The 20,949-nt window shown below is 43.8% G+C and overlaps 1 protein-coding gene and 1 pseudogene across 1 annotated transcript in view; both read left to right on the top strand.

Annotated features, from left to right (window-relative positions):
• The window catches only part of LOC103592264 (junctional adhesion molecule-like), a 26,423-nt gene extending 5,852 nt beyond the window's left edge, over nt 1–20,571 (top strand). The window contains exons 2-10 of the mRNA XM_008574910.1: nt 795–857; nt 3,306–3,460; nt 4,825–5,050; nt 8,376–8,488; nt 10,826–11,063; nt 14,914–15,052; nt 17,387–17,495; nt 18,676–18,762; nt 20,479–20,571. Of these exons, the coding sequence (XP_008573132.1) occupies nt 815–857; nt 3,306–3,460; nt 4,825–5,050; nt 8,376–8,488; nt 10,826–11,063; nt 14,914–15,052; nt 17,387–17,495; nt 18,676–18,762; nt 20,479–20,571 (1,203 nt within the window). The 5' untranslated portion in view covers nt 795–814. The remainder of the gene's footprint in view (nt 1–794; nt 858–3,305; nt 3,461–4,824; nt 5,051–8,375; nt 8,489–10,825; nt 11,064–14,913; nt 15,053–17,386; nt 17,496–18,675; nt 18,763–20,478) is intronic.
• On the top strand, nt 6,197–6,500 carry LOC103592263 (annotated as a pseudogene).
• Nucleotides 20,572–20,949: the final 378 nt, after the last annotated feature.

Below are 20,949 nucleotides of genomic sequence, written 5' to 3'. Positions count from 1 at the left end.
CCACTGTGGATCAAAGCCATTTGTCCTTTATATTTAAGTCAGATAAACCAAGGGACACCTGCGTGCCAGTCAGATAACCAAAGAACACTTGGGTGCACATGCACAATTAAGTCTGACAATCCACTGTGGATCAAAGCCATTTGTCCTTTATATTTAAGTCAGATAAACCAAGGGACACCTGGGTGCCAGTCAGATAACCAAAGAACACTTGGGTGCACATGCACAATTAAGTCTGACAATAACCAAGGAACACCTGGGCACATGTGTGCAATTAACATATTTACATATAAATATTAACATATTTACGGGCTAGGTCATGCTCAGCAAGATTCCAAACATCTGAGGGAGCCTGACCATTTGTCCATTTTCCTTACAGTGGGTATCCTGTACTTTTTTGTTTGTGTAAAATGCTCAGGTTGTAAAATGTCTAGGATTGTCATCTCAAGAGCACCCTGCAATTATTTGCCTTTCTTCTCTTGAAAAGTAACTTTCATCTAATCTTCCCTCACAGCCAATCTAAAGCAGCCCCCCAAGTGACTCTCCAAACACCACTTTGTTTTGTTTCTTCATAGCACTTATTGACATCTGGTATTTTCTTATTCATTCATTCATTTGCTTCTTTTTTTTCCATCTCCCCCCATATGTGAACTGCTAGTGAGCTGGGATCTTGTCTTGATGTTCAGTGCTGCATCCCAGTGCCCCAGACAGAGGCTGGCCTGCATAGGCACCTGCTATCGGTTTGTTAAATTAATGAACTTCTATTGACATGATTTTTGATTTTTTCCCCTCTTAAGATTGAGAAGTTGAGAGCAACATGTTTTGTCCACTGAAACTCATCCTGATTCCAGTGTTATTGGGTAAGTAGAAGCCAAGAGACCCAGGGGGATATTTGATTTCTTGTTAAGTCTTGTACATTTTTAAAGCCAATTTTATAGATTTTCACTTCTCCTTGGCTTGTTGAAAACAGAAATCCTAACCTAGAACTTCATAGCTTTGCTGAAACAGCTGTGTAAGAAGCTGGTTGCAGATGCTTTCTTGGAAAGCTGAATATTCCTCTGTTTCTATTGAGAAATAGAATACCTTTGGGTCTTTACTGGGTGTTACAGGACCCTCTTGTGTGATACAGAGAAAATTTCTCCATGGTACCTCTGTACTTTAAATTGTTATCTTTAAACCTACAGCTAGTCTCAGATCAGGAACTGAAATTACCAAAGAGAGGCCTAGAATTCCTTTCAATGTCTTCATGTGTTACCCATGCTAGCCTTCCTGCAGTTCCTCAAATGCACTGAGCTTTTTCCCAATTTGTGGTGGTTTCCTTTACCCAGAACCTTCCCTCCCCACCTCCAACACCTCACCCTAGCAAGCCTGCCTAAGCCTTCCTTACCCTTTGGATTTCTTCTTAAGCTCCACTTCCTCATAAGAAGCCTGCTCAAGCCATCTCCTCTGACTCGCGCTGGAGTGTTCTGTTTGTACCTTACCTAGCTGCTCAGAGCTGCTCCCTGTTGCTCATCTCTACTTTCTAACTTCTTCATCCTTCTTTCCCTCTTTTCTTTCTCTTTATTTCAGGGATATAGCTCTGAAGGGAGAAGAAATTAAGTAGGTGTTTTGCTCTCATAGCCTTTTATTTTTCCCTTTATTATTAATTTTTGAGCTGTGGATGATGACCTAAATACTGACTCAGCAAAGTACACAAGAAGGTTGCCTTTGCTCCAGTTTCTGGCAATATAGAGTGTGAGTAAACATGCACGCACACACACACACTAGGTTGCCTTTGCTCCAGTTTCTGGCAATATAGAGTGTGAGTAAACATGCACGCACACACACTCACACACACACACACACACACTCACACACACACTCACACACACACGAAAATGATTTGTGCTGGAGATTTCTTTTCATGGAAGCAGGGTTATAACTATCTCAGAAGGTATTTAGACATTTTCCCAGAGGTCTATGAAGCAGCCTGTAGATTTTTGCCCTTCTATCCCAGAGTTACCAACTCAACCCCTATGTGTAATGGCTTGGTGGCTTCATGGGGTTTTGCACTTCTTTGTGGAGAGGTTTTCCTCCCTGTGGAAAGTCTCCTTTTCTTCAACCATTTTCTAGTAAGATTACCCTTCAGACATTAGTTTCTCTTTGCTTTGGTTGCTGTTGTTGCTTTCTAGCAGTTCTTCATTTAATTCTACTTACAGTGCTCTTAATATTAGATTAAATTCATTTCTTATACCTTTAACCGCACATAGAGTTGCTCAGTTCTTCCTTACAGGAAAGTTCCAAATAGTTGTTGGAGTTAATTTTGATTTCTTTCAAAATAATTCCCTGCAAAGGGTTTGGAGTTATATGTTTTCTTTTCCATCCTCCCCACTGTGTGAGCCTGCTGTTGGGCAGGAAGCTAGCTCTCTTCTCTCAGGGAAACAGCTTGGATGAAAGACTGGCACGTTCCCTGTTGATTCCCATATGCGTTCCCTTGGCTCCTCTTATATAAAAAAAGTGGGCAGCATCTAAATGTGTCTTTTTTATTTTGTTGTCTCTTTGCATAAAGCATATCTTGTGAACACAGAAATACTCATGTAATGGTTTTCTCTTTTAGTCATCTCTTGAAATTACTTGAGTAAAATACAGATAGTGGAGGGGAGGGACCATGTGTGCAAAGGCCCAGAGGCTGAAAAGCCAGGGCAGAGCTGGAGGGAGAGGCAGGGAAAGGGCAAACACAAGGGAAATTCAAGGGGAAAGCTGTGTTCTGTACTGGCCTAGTTACAAGGACCTGCACTTACAAGGACCTGCACTACAGCCAGAATTCTCCAGCTGTGCAGAAATAAGCTTTTATAAAGGAACCAAAGAAAGGGAAAAGAGGAAGGAAACAATTTGAATTGGTTTTTCAGATAGGGAACTAGTGGGAAACTTAAGAGCAAGAAACATCCCGTTTCCTGTTTATGGTAAGTGAATGTGGGTGTCTAAGTTGATCAGAAAGAAGGGACTTCAGGGTTTCCCTTCTTTCTTTAGAAAGGTTGGGAGGAGGAATTTCTGAAAGGGGGAAAGGGCTAGCTAGGAGAAGGGAGCCAGATAGCATTTATTGCAGTATGAAGATTGCAAACCCTACTGACTTGACCATGTAGGTAACTAGAGGATATTTCTCTTACCCTTGGGATGCCATGTTGATTTGAGTGAAGGGCTTCTGAGTAATTTGTCTATGTTGGATCATCGAGGGAGGGGAGGTGTATAGTGCTTGGTAATTGATACTGATTTTTGTTGCTGAGGGTATTTGTCTAAGTGATGCATTCTCTTGCCTTTGACTTCGATAGATTATTCTTTGGGCCTGAAGGACTTGATCATTTCCTCCCCTGAGCTAACAGTTCATGTGGGTGATTCGGCTCTGATGGGATGTGTCTTCCAGAGCACAGAAGAGAAACGTGTGACTAAGGTAGACTGGATGCTGTCACCAGGAGAGCATGCCAAGGTAACGAGGAGGAAATGTCATTGGGTAGTAGAAGCCCTGGGCTTATGGTGTCAGGACAGAGGGAATGAGGGATTTTGGAGCTTGTCAGAACTAGGCCTTGGGGCTGGCTGGTTAGCTCAGTTGGTTGGAGCACAGCCTTGTAACATCAAGGTCGAGGGTTTGGGTCTCCATACTGGCCAGCTGCCAAAAAAATAAGGAACTAGGCCTCTGCCTAGTTTGGCCACTTGGCTGTGTAATAAGTTGGGAATGCTAAGCTTCAGCCTCCTGATCTCTGAAGAGGAAGGTAGTTATGATAATAGTAATGCTTAACTTTCAGGTAGCTAAGGGGCTGATGGGAGACATGTGCATGAAGTTCTTTTAGTTTCCTTCATCTGTCTCCTGCCCTTTGTAAAGTAGCATAGATGGGTGAGAGGGGCAATTCCCCTGGTCTACTGAGAAGAGCTCTGACCTAGGCTTAAGATTATTGTCACAATTATTTTTTCGGCAGTGGTGGGAGGCAGAGGGGCAGATTCTTTCAGTATTCTACCGCCCCTTTATGTGCAGAGAAGTCTTTTCCTCCTTTGAGGCTGCTTGAAGTATTGGGATTAGCAGATGCAGCATGGCTGGTGAGGGTCTTTCACGGAGCTCTTTGGAGTAAGAAACAGTGTATTAAGCCTCATTAGAGATTCTGTGGAGACACTGGTATGTCAGGTGCATTTGTGAAATATGTCCCAAGCCCAACACTGGCAAAAGAAATATAACAGAGCATATTCTGTCTTATCCCTATAATGCTACTCTCACTCAAATTTTTATTACTTTTTTTTATTATAAGAGGGATATATACCTGTGGTGTAAGTAGAAATAAGAACTCCCCCAGGCTCCCCCTCTCAGCCTGTAGCCATTTCCTGCCATTTCTTCTTTTGTGTTATGCTGTGTTGCTCCGAGGAGGGTGGCAGCCAGAACGCCAGGCTGGGGGTTCTCGTCCTGACACCAGCTCACACCAGTGGCATTAGATCATGCATTTGAATGCTGTCTAATCTGGGGGCCATGGCAGAAAACAGGGTGAAAGTGACAGATGGTTTTCAAAAGTTTTGAGTTTGAAACCCCAGAGTGATCTTCAGAGTGGGTGTTACATTTTATCTTAAACTGTAAGAAATAAAAATGTGTGGACTGTATTCTCCATTTGTTTTTGTAGAAAGTGAATCACAGAGCCTTGTGCAAGTCAGAATATTGCCTGACACATTTATTAACTGGGTGGCAAGTACCTTTTGATCATGACGACAGCGGTGATCAGTGTGCTGCCTCCATGTGACAGGGTCTGTTGCATCCAGACTCCTAGGTCTGGCACCTCTTATGATTGTCTCCAACACTGTGTGGCCCTACAGGATGAATATGTGCTGTACTATTACGCCAACCTCAGTGTGCCTATGGGGCGCTTCCAGAACCGTGTGCATTTGGTGGGGGACTTACTACACAATGATGGTTCTCTCTTGCTCCAAGATGTGCAAGAGGCTGACCAGGGAACCTATACCTGTGAAATCCGCCTGGAAAGGGAGAGCCTAGTGTTCAAGAAAGAAGTGGTGCTGTATGTGCTACCAGAGGAGCCCAAAGGTACGTGAATGCTCACTTAGAGGGACAAGAGATTTGATGTCCAAGAGGTAAGGGAACTGATTTTGTTGAGCAAACGCCAGCTTTGGGCTAAGTACTTACCACAGAGTGAGTTTTCAATAAATGACAGTAATTATTTTATTAAATAAAAATAATGATGATTATTTTGTTATTACTTTTTTTTTTTTTAAAAGATGACCGGTAAGGGGATCTCAACCCTTGGCTTGGTGTTGTCAGCACCACGCTCAGCCAGTGAGCAAACCGGCCATCCCATATATGGGATCCGAACCCGTGGCCTTGGTGTTATCAACACCGTACTCTACTGAGTGAGCCACAGGCCGGCCCAAAATTATTCTTATTATTTTTTTTTCCTTTTTGTCTTTTTTCGTGTCCGGCAATGGATCGCAACCCTCGGTGTTGCTCCCACACCTCGCTCAGCCAGTGAGCGGGAACCGGTCTGTATGTGGGATCCGAACCCTCGGCGGGAGCGCCACCGCGCTCCCAAGTGGTGCACTGTAGCAGTGCGCCACCGGGCCGGCTGTTATTACTTTAAACATGTTCCTCATGAAAACCCTGTGCAGGATGTATTGTTCTTTCCATCTTACAGATGAGGTAACTGAGGCTTAGAGAGGGTAAGTGACTTGACTACGGCACATATTTGTTCAATGGCTTAACTTGTAATTGAACCCTGATAACTTGGCGCCTCTGATAACAAAGTCCATGTTGTTTTTACTACACTGTCATACTTCCCATCGGTTATTCACATTGGTGTTTATGTTTTATAGTTACCTGTGTTAGCTGTGCTGGGGGTTTTATAAAAGAAATGAGCAGATCTCTCTAACTTCTTTGCACCTTATTTTTCCATCTATAAATGGAGGGAAGAGCTTCAGTAGATTAGTGGTTTTAAAATTGTGCTCTATAGAACCCTGAAGCTCCTGAGGCAGCACAAGGGTGAGAACAGGGCAGACGGGGGGTTGGGCGAAGACCTAGCAGATAGGACCCCGGGCTTTCACCTCTATTGCACCCACAGTCCTTATCCTTTTTCCTATTTTATTTATTGAGCTGCCAGGTAATATTTTGTTTGAAGAAAGGATTTTGCTGTTTTGAAACAGTTTGAAATGGAGAGTATGAGCTGTGGCAGCCCGAGTCATGGCAGAACAGGCATTTAGAAAGTTTCTTTCCTTCTTTGAGTATTGGTTGAAAGGAATGCAGCCAGAACTGTAACCCAAGGAGGCACTATGCTTCTAGAAAAATCTCAAGGAAAAGTGTTGGAAGCAACAGTACTGGCTGTTGGATCAGGCTTTGAAGGGAATGGTGGAGAGATCCCTCCAGTTAGCTGAAAGCTGGAGGTAAAGTCCTTCTTCCAGAATGTGGAGGCACCAAAGTAGTTCTAGATGACAAGGATCATTTCTCATTTAGAGATGGTGACATGCTTGGAAAGTGTGTAGACTGAAATACATCAGTACTGACTGAAATGGCATCACATGAAGCCGCCCATTCCACTGAAGTTCTGACACCCTTCCTCACGTACATAATTTCCATGTCTCTTTTATAATAAACTAATGATATTCAAACTGATGACATCCGGTGTCCCTAAAATTTAGTTTCACTGTATTGATATAAACATTTTCAAATAAAAATATGTAAATGAAAAAAAAAATGTTTGAAAGCCACAGAACTTGATGCATTCTTTAAGAGTGTGGGATAGAAGGAATAGTCCCTGGCCTCAGGAAATCTTGTAATCTAGTTAGGGAGCTAGAATCTGGGGCTCCTCTTCTCCTGCCAGCTAGCTGCAGTCCTTAGCTACGCAGCTCTGTGAATGAGCTCCTCCAGAGCACCCTGCCTTCCTCTTTTGTGACACTCATCACACCTGTTCAGTTGCATCTCCCTGCTCACCTGGGTCTATGTTTTTTGTTCCCTGACCAGCCCTGAGTACAGTGCCTGGCACAGAGAAAGCAATCAATAAACATTTGTCAAATGAATGAAATTCTTGAATTAGTGTCCACCACATGAATCTGATTTCTAAAAAATAGTGTGGTAGAAGGTGGCCTTTGGCCCCTCTCTTAATGTTTCCTACTTTTTAAATTGCCATTTTTCTCTTAATTCCAAAGCTGTGGTTCTCCAGGAAGAAGGAGCAAATTAGATGCCTGTGTTCTCCCAGGATTCTCTTTAAGCTTCCCCTCTCTGCCTTTGGTCACTAATGCTGTGCCTGAACACTTGTCTATACAAGCATAGCCTACAGAATGGGTACCTTTTCCTGCTTAGAAGAAACGGAGAGAGTACCAAATGGAGCCAATTCCAAGAGTTGAAAAAGCCATGGAGACAAGCTGGAACAAAGTTAGGGTAGTCAGATATTTCCTCAGTAGCTGGTGGTGCAACCTGTATGTATTTTCCTTTCCAGCCAGAATGGAAATAGATCCAACCCCTTACAATTTTGCCTAAGGCCCAGTGGAAAGTTGTTCAACTTGCTATGTGGAGGTTGTCCCCTCCCACATGGAAATTCCATTTTTGTGGTCATCAATAACTTTTTCTACAAAGTTTACAATTTCTCTGTCATTTTCCTACTTCAATTCAAATAGTTGGAAGGAAAAACTTAGGAGCCAGAAAGCCAGATGCAGGGGAAGGGGGATTGAGGATGAGAGGGGCAGGACTGAAACAGAAAAAAAAGTCAAGTGGAAAGCTCTCTACTGTCTTGACCTAATTAGCAAGGAGTCTTGTGACCTGTACTGAAGCCAGAACTAAGTCCTAAGCAAGTCCTAAGATAACTTGTAAAAAGAATGAAAGAAGTTGAAGAAAGTTACCCATGATTCATTTTTTTCAGTTATAAGAACTGGTGGGTTAGATCTAAGAATGAGAGTTTTATAACTTTCCACTTCCTGTTTATGCTAAGCAGGTGTGGGTATCTAAGTTGATGAACAGAAAGTGAGGGCTTTGAGATTTTCTGTACTTTCTTTAGTACAAACTGACATGAAGTTGGAGTTCATGGTAGAAATTTTGGAAAGGGGAAAAAGAAGGGAATTAAAGGGAACCAGAAAGTATTTACTTCAGTACGAAGACAGCAGAAACCCTCAGAGTTGCCATATGTGGGCACTTACAGGGTATTCTCTTACCCTTGAGGATTCCGTGTTGGTTTGAGCAAGGGGCCTCTGAGTACTTTGTCTACACAGAATCATCTGGATCATCTATGGAGGGGATATGTACAGTGTTTGGTGGTGAGGGTGATTTTTGCTGCTGAGGGTCTTTGGCTAAATGTGATCCCTTTTAGAAATTTTTTTGACTTCTGTAGATTATACCTTGGGTCTGACTTGATTTACTATTTTATCCCCAGAGCTCATGGTCCATGTGGGTGATTCAATTCAGATGGGATGTGTTTTCCAGAGCACGGAAGAGAAACATGTGACCATGGTAGACTGGATGTTCTCTTCAGAAGAGCATGCCAAGGTAACAAAGAGGAAACACTGCTGTGTAGTACAAGCCCCTGGTTGCTAGTGTCAAGACAGAGCAGGGAGAGGGAGACTCAGTTCATCTAATGCCATGAGGAGGGTGGTGTAGCAAGATCTTGGGTTTTGGAGCTCAAAGAACTGAGCCTCATCCTAGCTCAGCCATCTGGCTGGGCAATTTCAGTTTCCTGGTGGGAAAGATGTCTCTAATGATGAAGAAGATGATCATGGTGATGATGCATTACTTTTAGGTTGTCAAGATGCTGATGTGAGATTGTATATGTAAAGCATTTTGTACGTGACTTGGCCACTGCATTTTAGTTTACTTCCTTCTCCCTTCTCTTCTTAGAGTCCATGGGAGAATGAGGGGGTTGGTTTTTGTGGCCTAGCCAAGAACGCTACGGGCTAGGCATAAGAATGATTACATTCTTACTTTGGTTAGTATATGAATTTTTGTTCGTGCTCCATTGTCCCATTTATGTGATGGAGGGAATTTTCTTCATCTTTATGCGTGCTTTAGATGTTAGGATTGATAGGTCCTGGGGGCCAGGGCGAGGGGTATTTCATGGGAACTCTGTAAAGCAGTAAACTGAAAGCAAGTTCACTAGACCAGTAGACCTCAACCATGGCATGGTGTTGTATTTATGAGTCCAGATGTGTTGTGAGGGACAACCCAGGTGACTTGTTCTTAATAAAAGTTAAGGTAAAAAGTTTATAAATGATTTAACTTTTATAAATTAAAACATATTCCAGGCCATCCCTCTCACAAAGTCATTTACACTCATTTGATTCCTATTTGAGTAGGTAAGAAATGCTCCATCCTTGTGGAGCACCAGGAATTATATGTAGTCCCAGATTCACCCCTGAGGGCTTGTCATGCATTTAAATGTCATCCATCAAATGATTCACAGCAGAAAATAGGATGAGAGTTGACATTTTGAGGTTGTGAATTTGAATCACAAGAGACAAGAGGTTATGGGCCAGGTTTCTCCATTTATGTTGGTGTCTGTATACTCATTACTCTTTCTTAAAAGCTTTTTAAAAATCTACATACCTTTATAAAAAATTCCAACACTCATTCATTTAACAAGTAAATTTTAAGCATCTGCTATGGGATGAATACGTTTCTCCATTTATGTTGGTGTCTGTATACTCATTACTCTTTCTTAAAAGCTTTTTAAAAATGTACATACCTTTATAAAAAATTCCAACACTCATTCATTTAACAAGTAAATTTTAAGCATCTGCTATGGGATGAATACTTAAAGCCCCTGTTCTGATGGGGGACTTACAGTGAAGATGGAGAGAGACACCCAGTAAAATAATGAAGAAATAAATATATAATACATCAGGTATTATATAATATGTAAGACCTATGGAGAACAATCGAGCAGGGTTTTGTGGTAGTTATTTTATCTAGGTGTTCAGAGAGGCCTCACCAAAAGATGACCTTTGAGCAGAGGTCTGAAGGAAGTGAGGGAGTGAACCATGTGTACGTCTGGGGAAGAATCTTCCAGTCTTAGGGAGTAGCTACTACAAAGGCCCAAGGCCTGTATTCAAGGAGCAGCAAGATCGGTGTGGTGGAGCGAAGTGACCCACGTAGGTGAGGGAAGAGCAAGGAGAAGACGAAGCCAGAGAGAAGGGGGATGTGGCAGATCATGTAGGGCCTTGTACTTTTCATACAAATGGGGGGCCGCCGAAGGGTTTGGAGCAGAGGAATAACATGATATAACTCGCAGTTTTAGTCTCATCTGCTGAGAATAGACTGTAGTGGGGGTAAGTGGGGAGACAAGTACGGAAGCTTGAATCCAGGTGAGAGCTCAGGTAGCTTGGACCAGAATGGCAACCGTGGCGGAGGTGAGAAGTGGCTGGATTGAGATCTATTTTGAAGGTAGAGGTGACAGGATTTGCTGAAGGGTTAGATGTGAGTTGTTCAAGAAAGAGAGGAATTTAGGATGACTCCAAGGTTTTTGGCCTGAGTGTCTGGAAGAAGGAATTGCCATTTACTAAGGTGGGATAGACTAGAGGAAACTGGTTTGGGGGAAAGTTAGGAGTTCAGTTTTAGACATGTTTCAGGTGCCTGTTGGAGAAGTGCCAAAAGTGAAAATCTCTCATTCCCACTTTCCTCATTTTTTTCTTAGATGGAACAATTGCTCATGGTTTGATGATCTCCTTCACAAGTCCACACGCATGCATACGTGTGTGTGTACACAACTTTGTGTCATCTGTACTTTCTGATAATACCTGCACTGCCTTCACATAACAGGGCCTTGTGGTCCTGATATCCCCCCACTCCCTGCTCTCACAATCTTATACTTTTTTTGCCTTTCCCTTCTAGGAAGAGATTGTGTTACGCTATCATCCCAAACTCAACCTTCCCCTGGGGTATCCCCAGACCTGGGGCCGCTTCCAGAACCGTGTAAACCTGGTGGGGGACATTTCCCGCAATGATGGGTCCATCCTACTTCAAGGAGTGAAGGAATCTGATGGAGGAATCTACACCTGCAGTATCTACCTGGGGAAGACGGAGTTCAGGAAAACCATCGTGCTGCGTGTAATCCTGAAAAAGCCTCAAAGTATCTACATTTGGTTGGGGAGGAGTCAAGGGACCTCATAGCTGGTAGGCAGGGCCAGGACTAGAGTGAATCTAGAGAGTCTCCTGGGATACAAAATTGAAGGCAGCACCTCTCTCAGGTGCGGAGCCTTACTTGCACCACCTTGACAGTGATGGCTCCTTAAATTTGGATTCTTAGGTATCTCATTTGCCTCACCCTACTCCTGGCCCTGCTGCTAGGCCAAGGAAAAGAGAGCTATAATTCAGTGAACACCACCTCTCTGCCAGACCCTAATCATTGCCAGTGTAACCTACAGATGTAAACACACAGGAGCTCAGAGATGGATTGGAATTGATGTTCAAAGTCATTTTTACTTGGCTTCTAGGGAGATGCTATATGCTCTGTAGTGCAAGGATTTTGAGCTGGTGAGAGGCAGAAAGGAACAGAGAGAAAACAGGAAGGTACCAGAACAAAAAATGTAGAGGGTTTGTGATCAAAGGTTCCGTATACCAGCAGCATACATCAAGGCCAGTGGTGTGTAGAGTACTCAATCATGTTGAGTGAAAGAGATTGACAAGCAGAGGGGTTAATGTTAAACCATAACCCAGTTAGGTGTCAGGATGTGGCCTGTGGATGTTGTCTCTCTCGCTAGGGCCTTCAGGAGTTGGCTGTAGTTGGCTGGGGGTGGGGGAGATGGGGGTGAGGATGGAACACACCTCAGTACCTCAGGTCAGAGACTTAAGCCTAGGGAGGCACCTTTTTGTTAATAGCAAAGGGTCCCAGCTGGAGAGGAAAGCAGGCCAGATGGATCTCTTACCCATTTTCCCTGTGTGTGCTTCACTCTCAGAAGACTTAAAACTCCACTATGCAGAGAAAATCCAAACCACTGGGCACTCACTCAACTGCTGATCCTCCCCACCCACCAGCATCTCACATCTGCCCCGTTCTTATCTCTGCCCTGTCGTTCTGAGGCAGAGGGAGCTCCCTCTGCCCTGGGCTTATCTGGCCCCTGTGCTCAGGTGGACCCCTCTCCTGCTTCTCAGGAACCTCACATCTGGCTCTGTACGCTGTCACTTTCTGTTGGCTTCTATCATTCCTCATATAAATACGCTCAATTCTTCCTCTTACCTGTGTCCTTATCTACTATAGCTCTCATCCTATATGTTTCTTTTTGTTAAAACAGCTTTCTTGATATAATTCATATACTGTAAATTTACCCATTTAAAGTGTACAACTCAATGGTTTTTAGTATACATATTCAAAGTTGTGCAACCATCGCCACAACCAGTTACATGTTTCTTTCTCGACCAGCCAGATACCTTGTTACAGGGCTGCACTTGGTGTCTTCTTGTCTCATCTCCCAGGGTGCCGCCTTCTGGCTCCTGCTGCTACCTCTGCTCTAGCTGAGATCACCAGCTGCATTGCAATGACCTATTCTCAGCCTTCTTTACCTCAGCAGCATTGGATGCTATATCCTATATACATTCTATGCTGGACACCATTGTATTTATATAGTTGGCCCTCCGTAACCATGGGTTCCACATCTGTGGATTCAACCAACCATGGATCAAAAATCTTCATGAAAAAAAATTGCATCTGTACTAAACATGTACAGACCTTTTCCTGGTCATTATTCCCTACACAATACAGTATATTAATTATTTACATAACATTTACCTTGTGTTAGGTATTACAAGTAATCTAGAGATGATTTAAAGTATACAGGAGGATGTGTGTAGATTATATGCAAATACTACACCATTTTATATCAGGGACTTGAGCATCTGCAGATTTTGGTATCCACAGGAGATTGCGGAACCAATTCCCCTAGGGTACTGAGGGACGACTATATATCAACCCCACCCAGATTTTCCACAGATCCTGCAAATACAAACTGTCCAGACCTACCCCTGCCCACCTCTCCCCAGCCTTGGTTAATGCCACCCCTCCTACACAGTTGTCTAACTGGTGCCTGAGAGTTGTGCTTGCTTCTTTCCTTTCCGTGACTGTTGCTTTGCCTCACACGGGGTGACGGAAATGCAAAAAGGATTACTCAAAGCCCATTCCTTCTGAGCAGTGAGACACCCTAAAGGGGTTAATTTCCTGGAACTCTCAAGAGAGAGGCATTCCTCCTTTGGGAAATTAACCACGAACTGGGGTTCTCTCCCCGTATTTATTCTCCAGACCAGGAAGTTACAGAAAAGGAACATAAGTGGAGTTATGGCTAAGTATAGTTTAACAATAGAAGCTGGAACATCAGTGAAATAACAAAGTGACATTCCATAATGCAATTTGCAAAAGGTTAAGTCGACCCACCAACAAAAGCTTGTTCTTAGCAAACATTTTCTTTCCCTACAGCAATTTCCATAGTATGTTTACATAACAATCAAGTAACTTGTCTGTCCTTGAGCCAGCAACTTTGCTGTGTTATAATTCTTTATCTATATTAGAGACTTTAGCCTAGGGAAAGTTTCCTGTCTTTTGCAAGCTTAACATTTCTGTATGTAATTTTTAAAAGTTAGGTTAAACGTGAAACTACAGGGCTTTGGAAACTAGGCCCTGTGAAATACATGTGCTTTGTAAATGTTAGTATACTTCACACGTGACCCCTAATCTCACAGGTCAACAAGTCCTGTCCTTTCTGCTACTGACTTTTGAAGCTGTATCACTTCCAGTCCTTTGCTCCTGCCTTAGTGCTGGCTGTTTTTATGTCTGGCTCAGACTATGGGCCCCTAACCAGTCTCCACTTCTTTCTCAGCCACCACCCCTCGTTTTTCATGCAGCTCTTGCTCCCATCTTTCTAAATCACAAATCGGAACATTCTGTCCCACTCTTATAACCTTTCAGTGGTTCTTCCATTGCCTACAGAAAAAGAGCCAAATTCTTGGTTGCAAGACAGTCAAGGTCCCTCCTGACTTTGCCCTATCATCGCTCCAGCCTCATCCCCCACCACCAAATTCTTGGTTGCAAGACAGTCAAGGTCCCTCCTGACTTTGCCCTATCATCGCTCCAGCCTCATCCCCCACCACACTCACAGATGTGACCTTTGCGCCAGACCCATGGAACCACTTCCAATTCCTGAAAGCACCATCCTGTCAGCCTCCAGACCTTGCGAATAACATCCCCTCTGTCTTTGTCCATATTGTCTGCTCAACAAACCAGATGTTTCCTTTAAGACTTTTACTGGCAAATTCTCATCTTCTGCTCCACACGGAATTGTGCACCCTTTCCTCTGTGCCCCTCTGTCCCCCACACAGACTTCTGTCATTGCACTATAGTGACCCGTGATTTTCTGTCCACATGTTTGTCTCCCTCTCTGGAGGCAGGGACCATGCATCATTTGTCTTTATATCCTCCCTGCTCAGTGATGTCGGACACCAAGGCAGTGCTTGATATATGTATTTAGAGTGAATTGGGGAGATGACTGAAGGGTGCCACATGGGCAGAAGTGCCTCCAAGGAAAGGCCTTACTTGGTGTCATGGAATTGAGTGTTGTAGCATGGATTCTATTGAAAACAATCCCTTTCCCATAGAAAGATCAGCAGCCTCTAAAATGACTGTTATTTCTAGGTCATTTGGTAAATCACATTTTAAAATAGAATTGTTGATGTGGAAGGAATCTCTACTATAGGTAAAATACTAGCCTCTTTTCCCACCTACCGTAATCTACATTTTCAGGGTAAGCAAGAGGGTCAGACTTTGTTTTTCAATCTAAGGGGGACAGTGTCCCCAGTGTCCCCATATGGGGTGGAGTCTAGCCTTCTCCCCCTGCTTCCTGACCTGGCTGTTGCTACTTGGTATAGAACTGACGGGGTTCCCAGCTTTTTTCTGGAGTATTAAGACCCTCTCATTGCTTTTCTCCTTTCCCAAGTGTTGGTGACCCCTGCACCCTTTAGACCTGAGGTCCTGGGTGAAAATCAGCTGGTGATCATTGTGGGGATTGTCTGCGCCACTATTCTCCTGCTCCCTGTTCTGATATTGATCGTGAAGAGAACCCATGGGAATAAGAGGTACAGGGTTGCCCCACCCCTTGGGTTGGGAGGCTGGGGGTGCGGGACTGCTTCTAACCCAAAGTGGAAGAGAGTGAACTGTGCCATTCTCACAGAAGGGGGCGTTTTTAAATGGAATCATCTGTGGTTGTCACATATAGATGTCATCACCTCCATTGCTCACTGTGCCCCTAAAAAGACTTGGACATTCCTACCCTATCCTCATTCGCTGTGACAGAATATAAAGATCACAAACTCCCTTACAAATGGGGATCTAAGTAGAGCATAATTAAGTGTGTAAATCTTATGCAAGAACTATAATGGTACCATCACTGCCTGAGAAAATGATTTTTTTTTTTTTTTTTTGGTGGCTGGCCTGTATGGGGATACAAACCCATGAACTTGGTGTTCTAAAGCTGCACTTTAACCAACCGAGCTAACCAGCCAGCCCTGAAACATGATTTTTGAATCATCCACACCATATGCTTCATATAGAAGCTCGGATCTTGAGGGTTGCCGGTAGTTTTATTTCAAGGATCACATTCTTTTTTTTTTTTTTTTTGTCCTTTTTGAGACCGGCCACACTGCGCTCAGCCAGTGAGCGCTGTGAATGCACCGGTCATCCCTATATAGGATCCGAACCTGTGGCAGGAGCGCTGCTGTGCTCCCAGCGCTGCACTCTCCCGAGTGCGCCATGGGCTCGGCCCCAAGGATCACATTCTGATTATGAGAGGCTATTTTTGAATGGATGCCCTCAGGTTCTAAATGAATTATTGTTGAAATGTGTTTTTAAAGGACTAAATCTCATTAGCAGTTCTCTCAGGGTCTCAAAAATGCCCAAATACTCTGACACGGATGCCAGCGTTTCATTGGCTATTGCAGGTCCATGTTTCTCAGTTTACTCAACTATTGATAACACACGTTGTTAGGGCAAATGTCCTCTCTTGTTGAAATAGTGCCAATGGGGAAAGGCCTCCATGGACTAAGTATGCTGACTTTTGGGTGTGCTTTCCCAGTGGAACGTAAATTCTACAGAAAGCACCTATGCCTTCTGGGTTTGCACTCCCAACCTCAGAGCTCTCTGATTTGGTTTTGAACTTGGTTAGCCTGTCTTTGCTCTGGGCATGCTGAGGGCACTGAACTGAGAGCTGGACAACCTGGGTTCCACTATCAGTTTACTTCCCTTCTCTGGGCCTCAGTTTCCCTCAAAATGAAGAACATCATTTCCATGTCTAAAGAGATAGACTGATATGCTGAGATTTGTGCATCAACATGGTTGCTGCAGCATTGCTTGTACTTAAAAATTGGAATCATTGTCAATGTCTGTCAGGAAGGTATTGGTATTTCACTTAAATACTGTGCAACCCTGTATGCAATGACATGAAAAGATATCCAAGGGGCAGTGATATAAGCTTATGTATGATCTCATTTTTATAAAAAAGAAAATAATGCTCACTTCAGCAGTGTATATTCTAAGTATATCTTGTGTGAGCTTACTTATGCTTGCATTGAGAGAGGTTTGGAAGGGTAATTCTAAAATATGAATAGTGGTTTAGTATTTGAGATCAAAGAGAAGATGGATCTCAGGGCGGTGAGTGGCTCACGGGGAACTTCGACTTCCACCTGTCTGCATTTCTGTATTATTTGAATAATTTTACAATGAGAATATACAACTTTATAATAGAAAATATGATAAAAATATTTCCATTTTGAGACAAAAAATAGGGTTTCTTTCCTAGCTTTAACCCTGATTTTTTGTGTGGTTTTCTTTTTAGCTCTGCCTTAGGTCAAAATAGAAAAAAAGAAAGTGCTCATATACCCACTGGCAAATGATCACAAGACCAAAGGCCAAGGGGCCCTGCAGGGAAGGACTGGGAGCTCACAGCTTGGGCGGGGTGTTTGTGGGGATAAATCTGCTAGGGCCTTCCCTGGAGAGGCCGGGAGCCCTTTGAACTGGTGACTTGCTGTGCTGGTGCTGCCCCCTGCTGGTTCACCTACATATCTCTAGTGCTCAGAAATGCAGGAAGATGCTGAAGTCTAATTCCCATGGCTGCTCTCTATTCATGCACTTAAACGTGTATCTCCCATATGCACAGAAAATTGTTAGAGTGATAATAGAGAAGTTGAAGCTGTTTTTCAGCCTAAACTATCTCCAGAATGCCTTCTTGTTCTCCTCTAGAAGGGCCCCACTTCTCAGGTGTCAAGATGAGCAGGGCAGCACTGGCTGCAGGAGTCTGGAGAGCATAGTTCCTCCTCGGGGTCTCTCTTTTCCCAAAGCTATGTCAAGGTTTTGTGTAGGCAACCTTGAATACACAGTGCTGCTGGTTAATTCCACACGATTTTCATGCCTTGCAGTCCAGAGAATTCTACAGCCTTGGTGAAAAGCCTGGACAACACAAAGAAAGCTAATCCAGAGGTGAGAGAAGAACTCTGCCCTTTTGCCGCTGTGCCCTGTGAGGGGAAGGCGGACACACGCACCAGCACGAAGCACTAAGTAGATGCAGGAGGTGCTATTATCATTCCCTTGGGACTGTGTCTTACCTGTCTTATGTCTCAGCTCGCAGGCCAGTGCCTGGTACACAGCAGGGGCCTAAGAAACCTTTACACTAGAATAAGAGCCTCCCTATAAGGAGTGGAGTGGGGTGGGGGTGGGCTGGGCCAGACCAGCCTGGGCAGCAGATCCTCATAGTGGGCCAAGGAAGGAGCACTGGACTTGGAGTCAGAGAGCTCTGCCACTTCCCTGAGCCTCATCAGTAAAATGAGGAAAAGGACAAACATATTAGCCCTGCTGGCCACAGTGTTATTGTAAGGCTCAAGTAAATTGATGACATGTGAGTGCTTTGTAATCTACAAGACACTGTGTAAATGTGAGGGGGAATTATGGTACATTCAGGAGTTAAGGAATTAATGGTTAAGATTAAACATTCAGGGACCTGTAGAAAAGAGAGGACCAAGAAGAACTTTTTCCTCCATGTTGGTTTGTAACGAATTTATAAATAATTGCTACTTGTGGCTGAGAAATGGATTAATCTCCTCTAACTCCTATTCTCTCCCTTCCTTCCTTCCTTTCTCTCCCCCCACCCCCTTCTTTCTCTTTTAAAAACTCCTCTTTGTATAGTTACCTTTCTATCTAGTGGGCCTCTTCTGGAGGCCCCTGCACCATGTTGGGAGAAAATTGCCACTAGATGACTTTTCTTTCCCAAAGAGTGACAGGACTGTGAATCATGAAGTGTCACCAGCCTCACAGATGTGAGGTTCAGAGAGGGCTGCCACCTCTGAGAGGGATGATGACAATTAGCTGCTGATTAATGCCATGCTGCCATGACTCTAATTCAAAGAAAATACACACAGAATATAAATCATTTAGCAAGATAAGGATTCCCTGCTGCTACCTAAATGTCCATCTAAACAAAGATATTTGGCTTTTGAAGCAAAGAATTTGGTTCTTAAGACAGTGCTCTTTGCTGTTAATTTTCAAGAAGACTGAAGACTGGATTATCATTATTGATGATAATTCTCTAGTTCTCAGTAACACTCTCAACTTACTGGTTGATGCCCTGCAAATAGGAGTAAGTGGACTTTTCTCTGGCATATAACATTTACCTAATTTAAAAAAAACTTTTGTACCATTTTCCCCCCTCTAGAAACACATTTACTTCTCAATAACTGCACAGGAGGTGATGGAGGAAGAAGAACCAAGTGAAAAATCAGAGGCTACCTACATGACCATGGTGAGAATGATTCTGGGCCGCAGCTGAGCCAGGTGTCTAGAGGTGGGAGAAGGAGTCGCTAGGGATATGGCAAGCTTGTGGGTGGTGGACATGGCTCGGTAACCTGGGGAGGTTTTTTGCTTAGGGCAGAGATTTTTCTAAATAGTAGAAAAGTCTGAGAAACTGAAGCTCTGCTAGAGAGAAGAGTAATATCAAACTTGCCTTCATATCCAATCTCAAGGATTAAAAGTCATCACTAGAGATCACTGATTTTAGCAGTAAGAAGAGGTGAAGAATGGTCTTCATTGGGAGTAGAGAGTAACTTTGCATCATCAGTAGAGCTGCAATTAAACAAAACCTAATAAAGGGAGGGTGATGGGATCCTTGAACAAGTATTGTGTTGCAGGGGATTGTTTTCCTTCCTGTCAAAAGTAGGAAGTTGTCAAAGTAGGGTATATTCAGTGACTTAATATACTTTGACATAATCTAACTGCCAGGCAGGCTGCATGCTGTATTTCATGTGATAATATGGTGTCTGATTCCTACTTTCCCTTTGCTCAGATTTCTGTAGCTCCCCAGGAAGTTCAGCACATAGAAAAGGCACCTAGCTGTTTAGTGAGTAGGGGTAGGGATAAAAGGAGTTAGCTGGCAGTGAGCACGATGCTATTTGTAGACTAATTATAGGCACCCTGCCCATTAAGGAGCAGTGTTCTGCTGGGTTCAGGAAGGCTAGACTCCTCTGCCTGTGGAATGATGGGCTGTGTTTGTTCCTGTCACACCAGCACAGGACACATGACTCCCAGCTGATTGCAGCAGAGCAAGGTCTGCCAGGGAAGTGTGGGGTCATAGACCTTGTCTGGTTCCACCCAGTGAAACCTTAGTTCCACTCTGAAGTTGCAGATGAATAGAATCATTTTCCTCCTACAACTTTCTCTTGTTATTGCCATGTGATGCCACAGTAACTTGCCAGGCCTCATCCTGGCTCTTAGAGACCTGCTGATACAGCTGCCTTACGGTTACTGCTGTGTGTCACCCACCAGAGTGACACTGTTTGCAGAAAATCTCTGAGGTAAAGATAATATAGAAATGACAGTCATCTTCACAGCCACCTTCCCCATGTTCAGTGCTAGGTGCTTGCAATTTAGACTCTGCGGAAAACAGCACCTCTGTCCTCTTGAATTGGTCCAATAGAGTGAGTGTGATCAGAGGCCAGGGCCCCAAACGCAAAAGCCTTCAAGGGCCGAACAAGTCATTTTAAAACTATGTGCCTAATTAAATAAGTGAACTTGGGACTACAGGCCACTTGTTTGAGACTTCAGGTATAGAGGTGATCTTTAGGGAGCAGGAGTAAAAAAGAACCATTGATTTTGTTGCTGTTGTTGATTGATTAAATTTACTTAAGCGTGGAGGACACCATGCTATTTCCCCTTTCTAAGGCTGTACACACAGTAGTTAGGATCACAAACTTTGGAGTTGGACAGACCTGGGTCCAAATACTGACTCTGTGACTTAGCAGCTAGATGGTCTTGGGCGGGTAACTGAGCCTCTCCTGAGCCTGTTTCTTTATCCTTAAAGTGGGAATAATAATACCTACATCCTGGGTGGTGAGGATCAAGTGATATAATGCACGTGAAATTCAGTATTGGGCCAAGCACATGAAAAACACTTAGTGAATGGCTGCTGCTATTATTATTGAACTACTTCTCACAAGTGTGCTTTGTTTCTTTTCCCCCGCAGCACCCAGTTTGGCCTTCTCTGAGGTCAGATCTGAGCAACCCACTTGAAAAAAAGTCAGCTGGGGAAATGCCAAAAACAAAGCAAGCTTTTTGAGAAGAAAGGAGAATTCCCTTCATCGTAGCAGTGGCAGAGACCCTTTCCTCTGCACGTGCCGAGCCGCTGCACCAGTTATTTCCAACCCCCCACCCTCCCAGTTGTCCTCCCTCGTTGCTTGGTCAAAGGGCTGAAGATGGAGGGGTTGGAGCCTGGCAGAAAGACTGGACAGTTCTGGAGGAACAGGCCCTGATGAGGGGAGGGGGAGCATGAACTTGGCTGCTCTGGCGTGGACACTGGCCCTGGGGAACCTGGCTGAGCTGCCGTGGTGGCCTCAAGCACTTCATCGGATCAGACCCTTCACATGGGTAGTGTTCTTTGTGGATGAGTTACTGGGAAGCCTCACAGAGATAGAGACCAACCCTAATGATTCCTTTG

Source organism: Galeopterus variegatus, unplaced genomic scaffold, assembly GCF_000696425.1.
Source record: "Galeopterus variegatus unplaced genomic scaffold, G_variegatus-3.0.2 Scaffold1119, whole genome shotgun sequence".
NCBI classification, from domain to species: Eukaryota; Metazoa; Chordata; class Mammalia; order Dermoptera; family Cynocephalidae; genus Galeopterus; species Galeopterus variegatus.
Note: the sequence above shows the minus strand (reverse complement) of the source record. Positions and strands in the feature narration are given on the sequence as shown.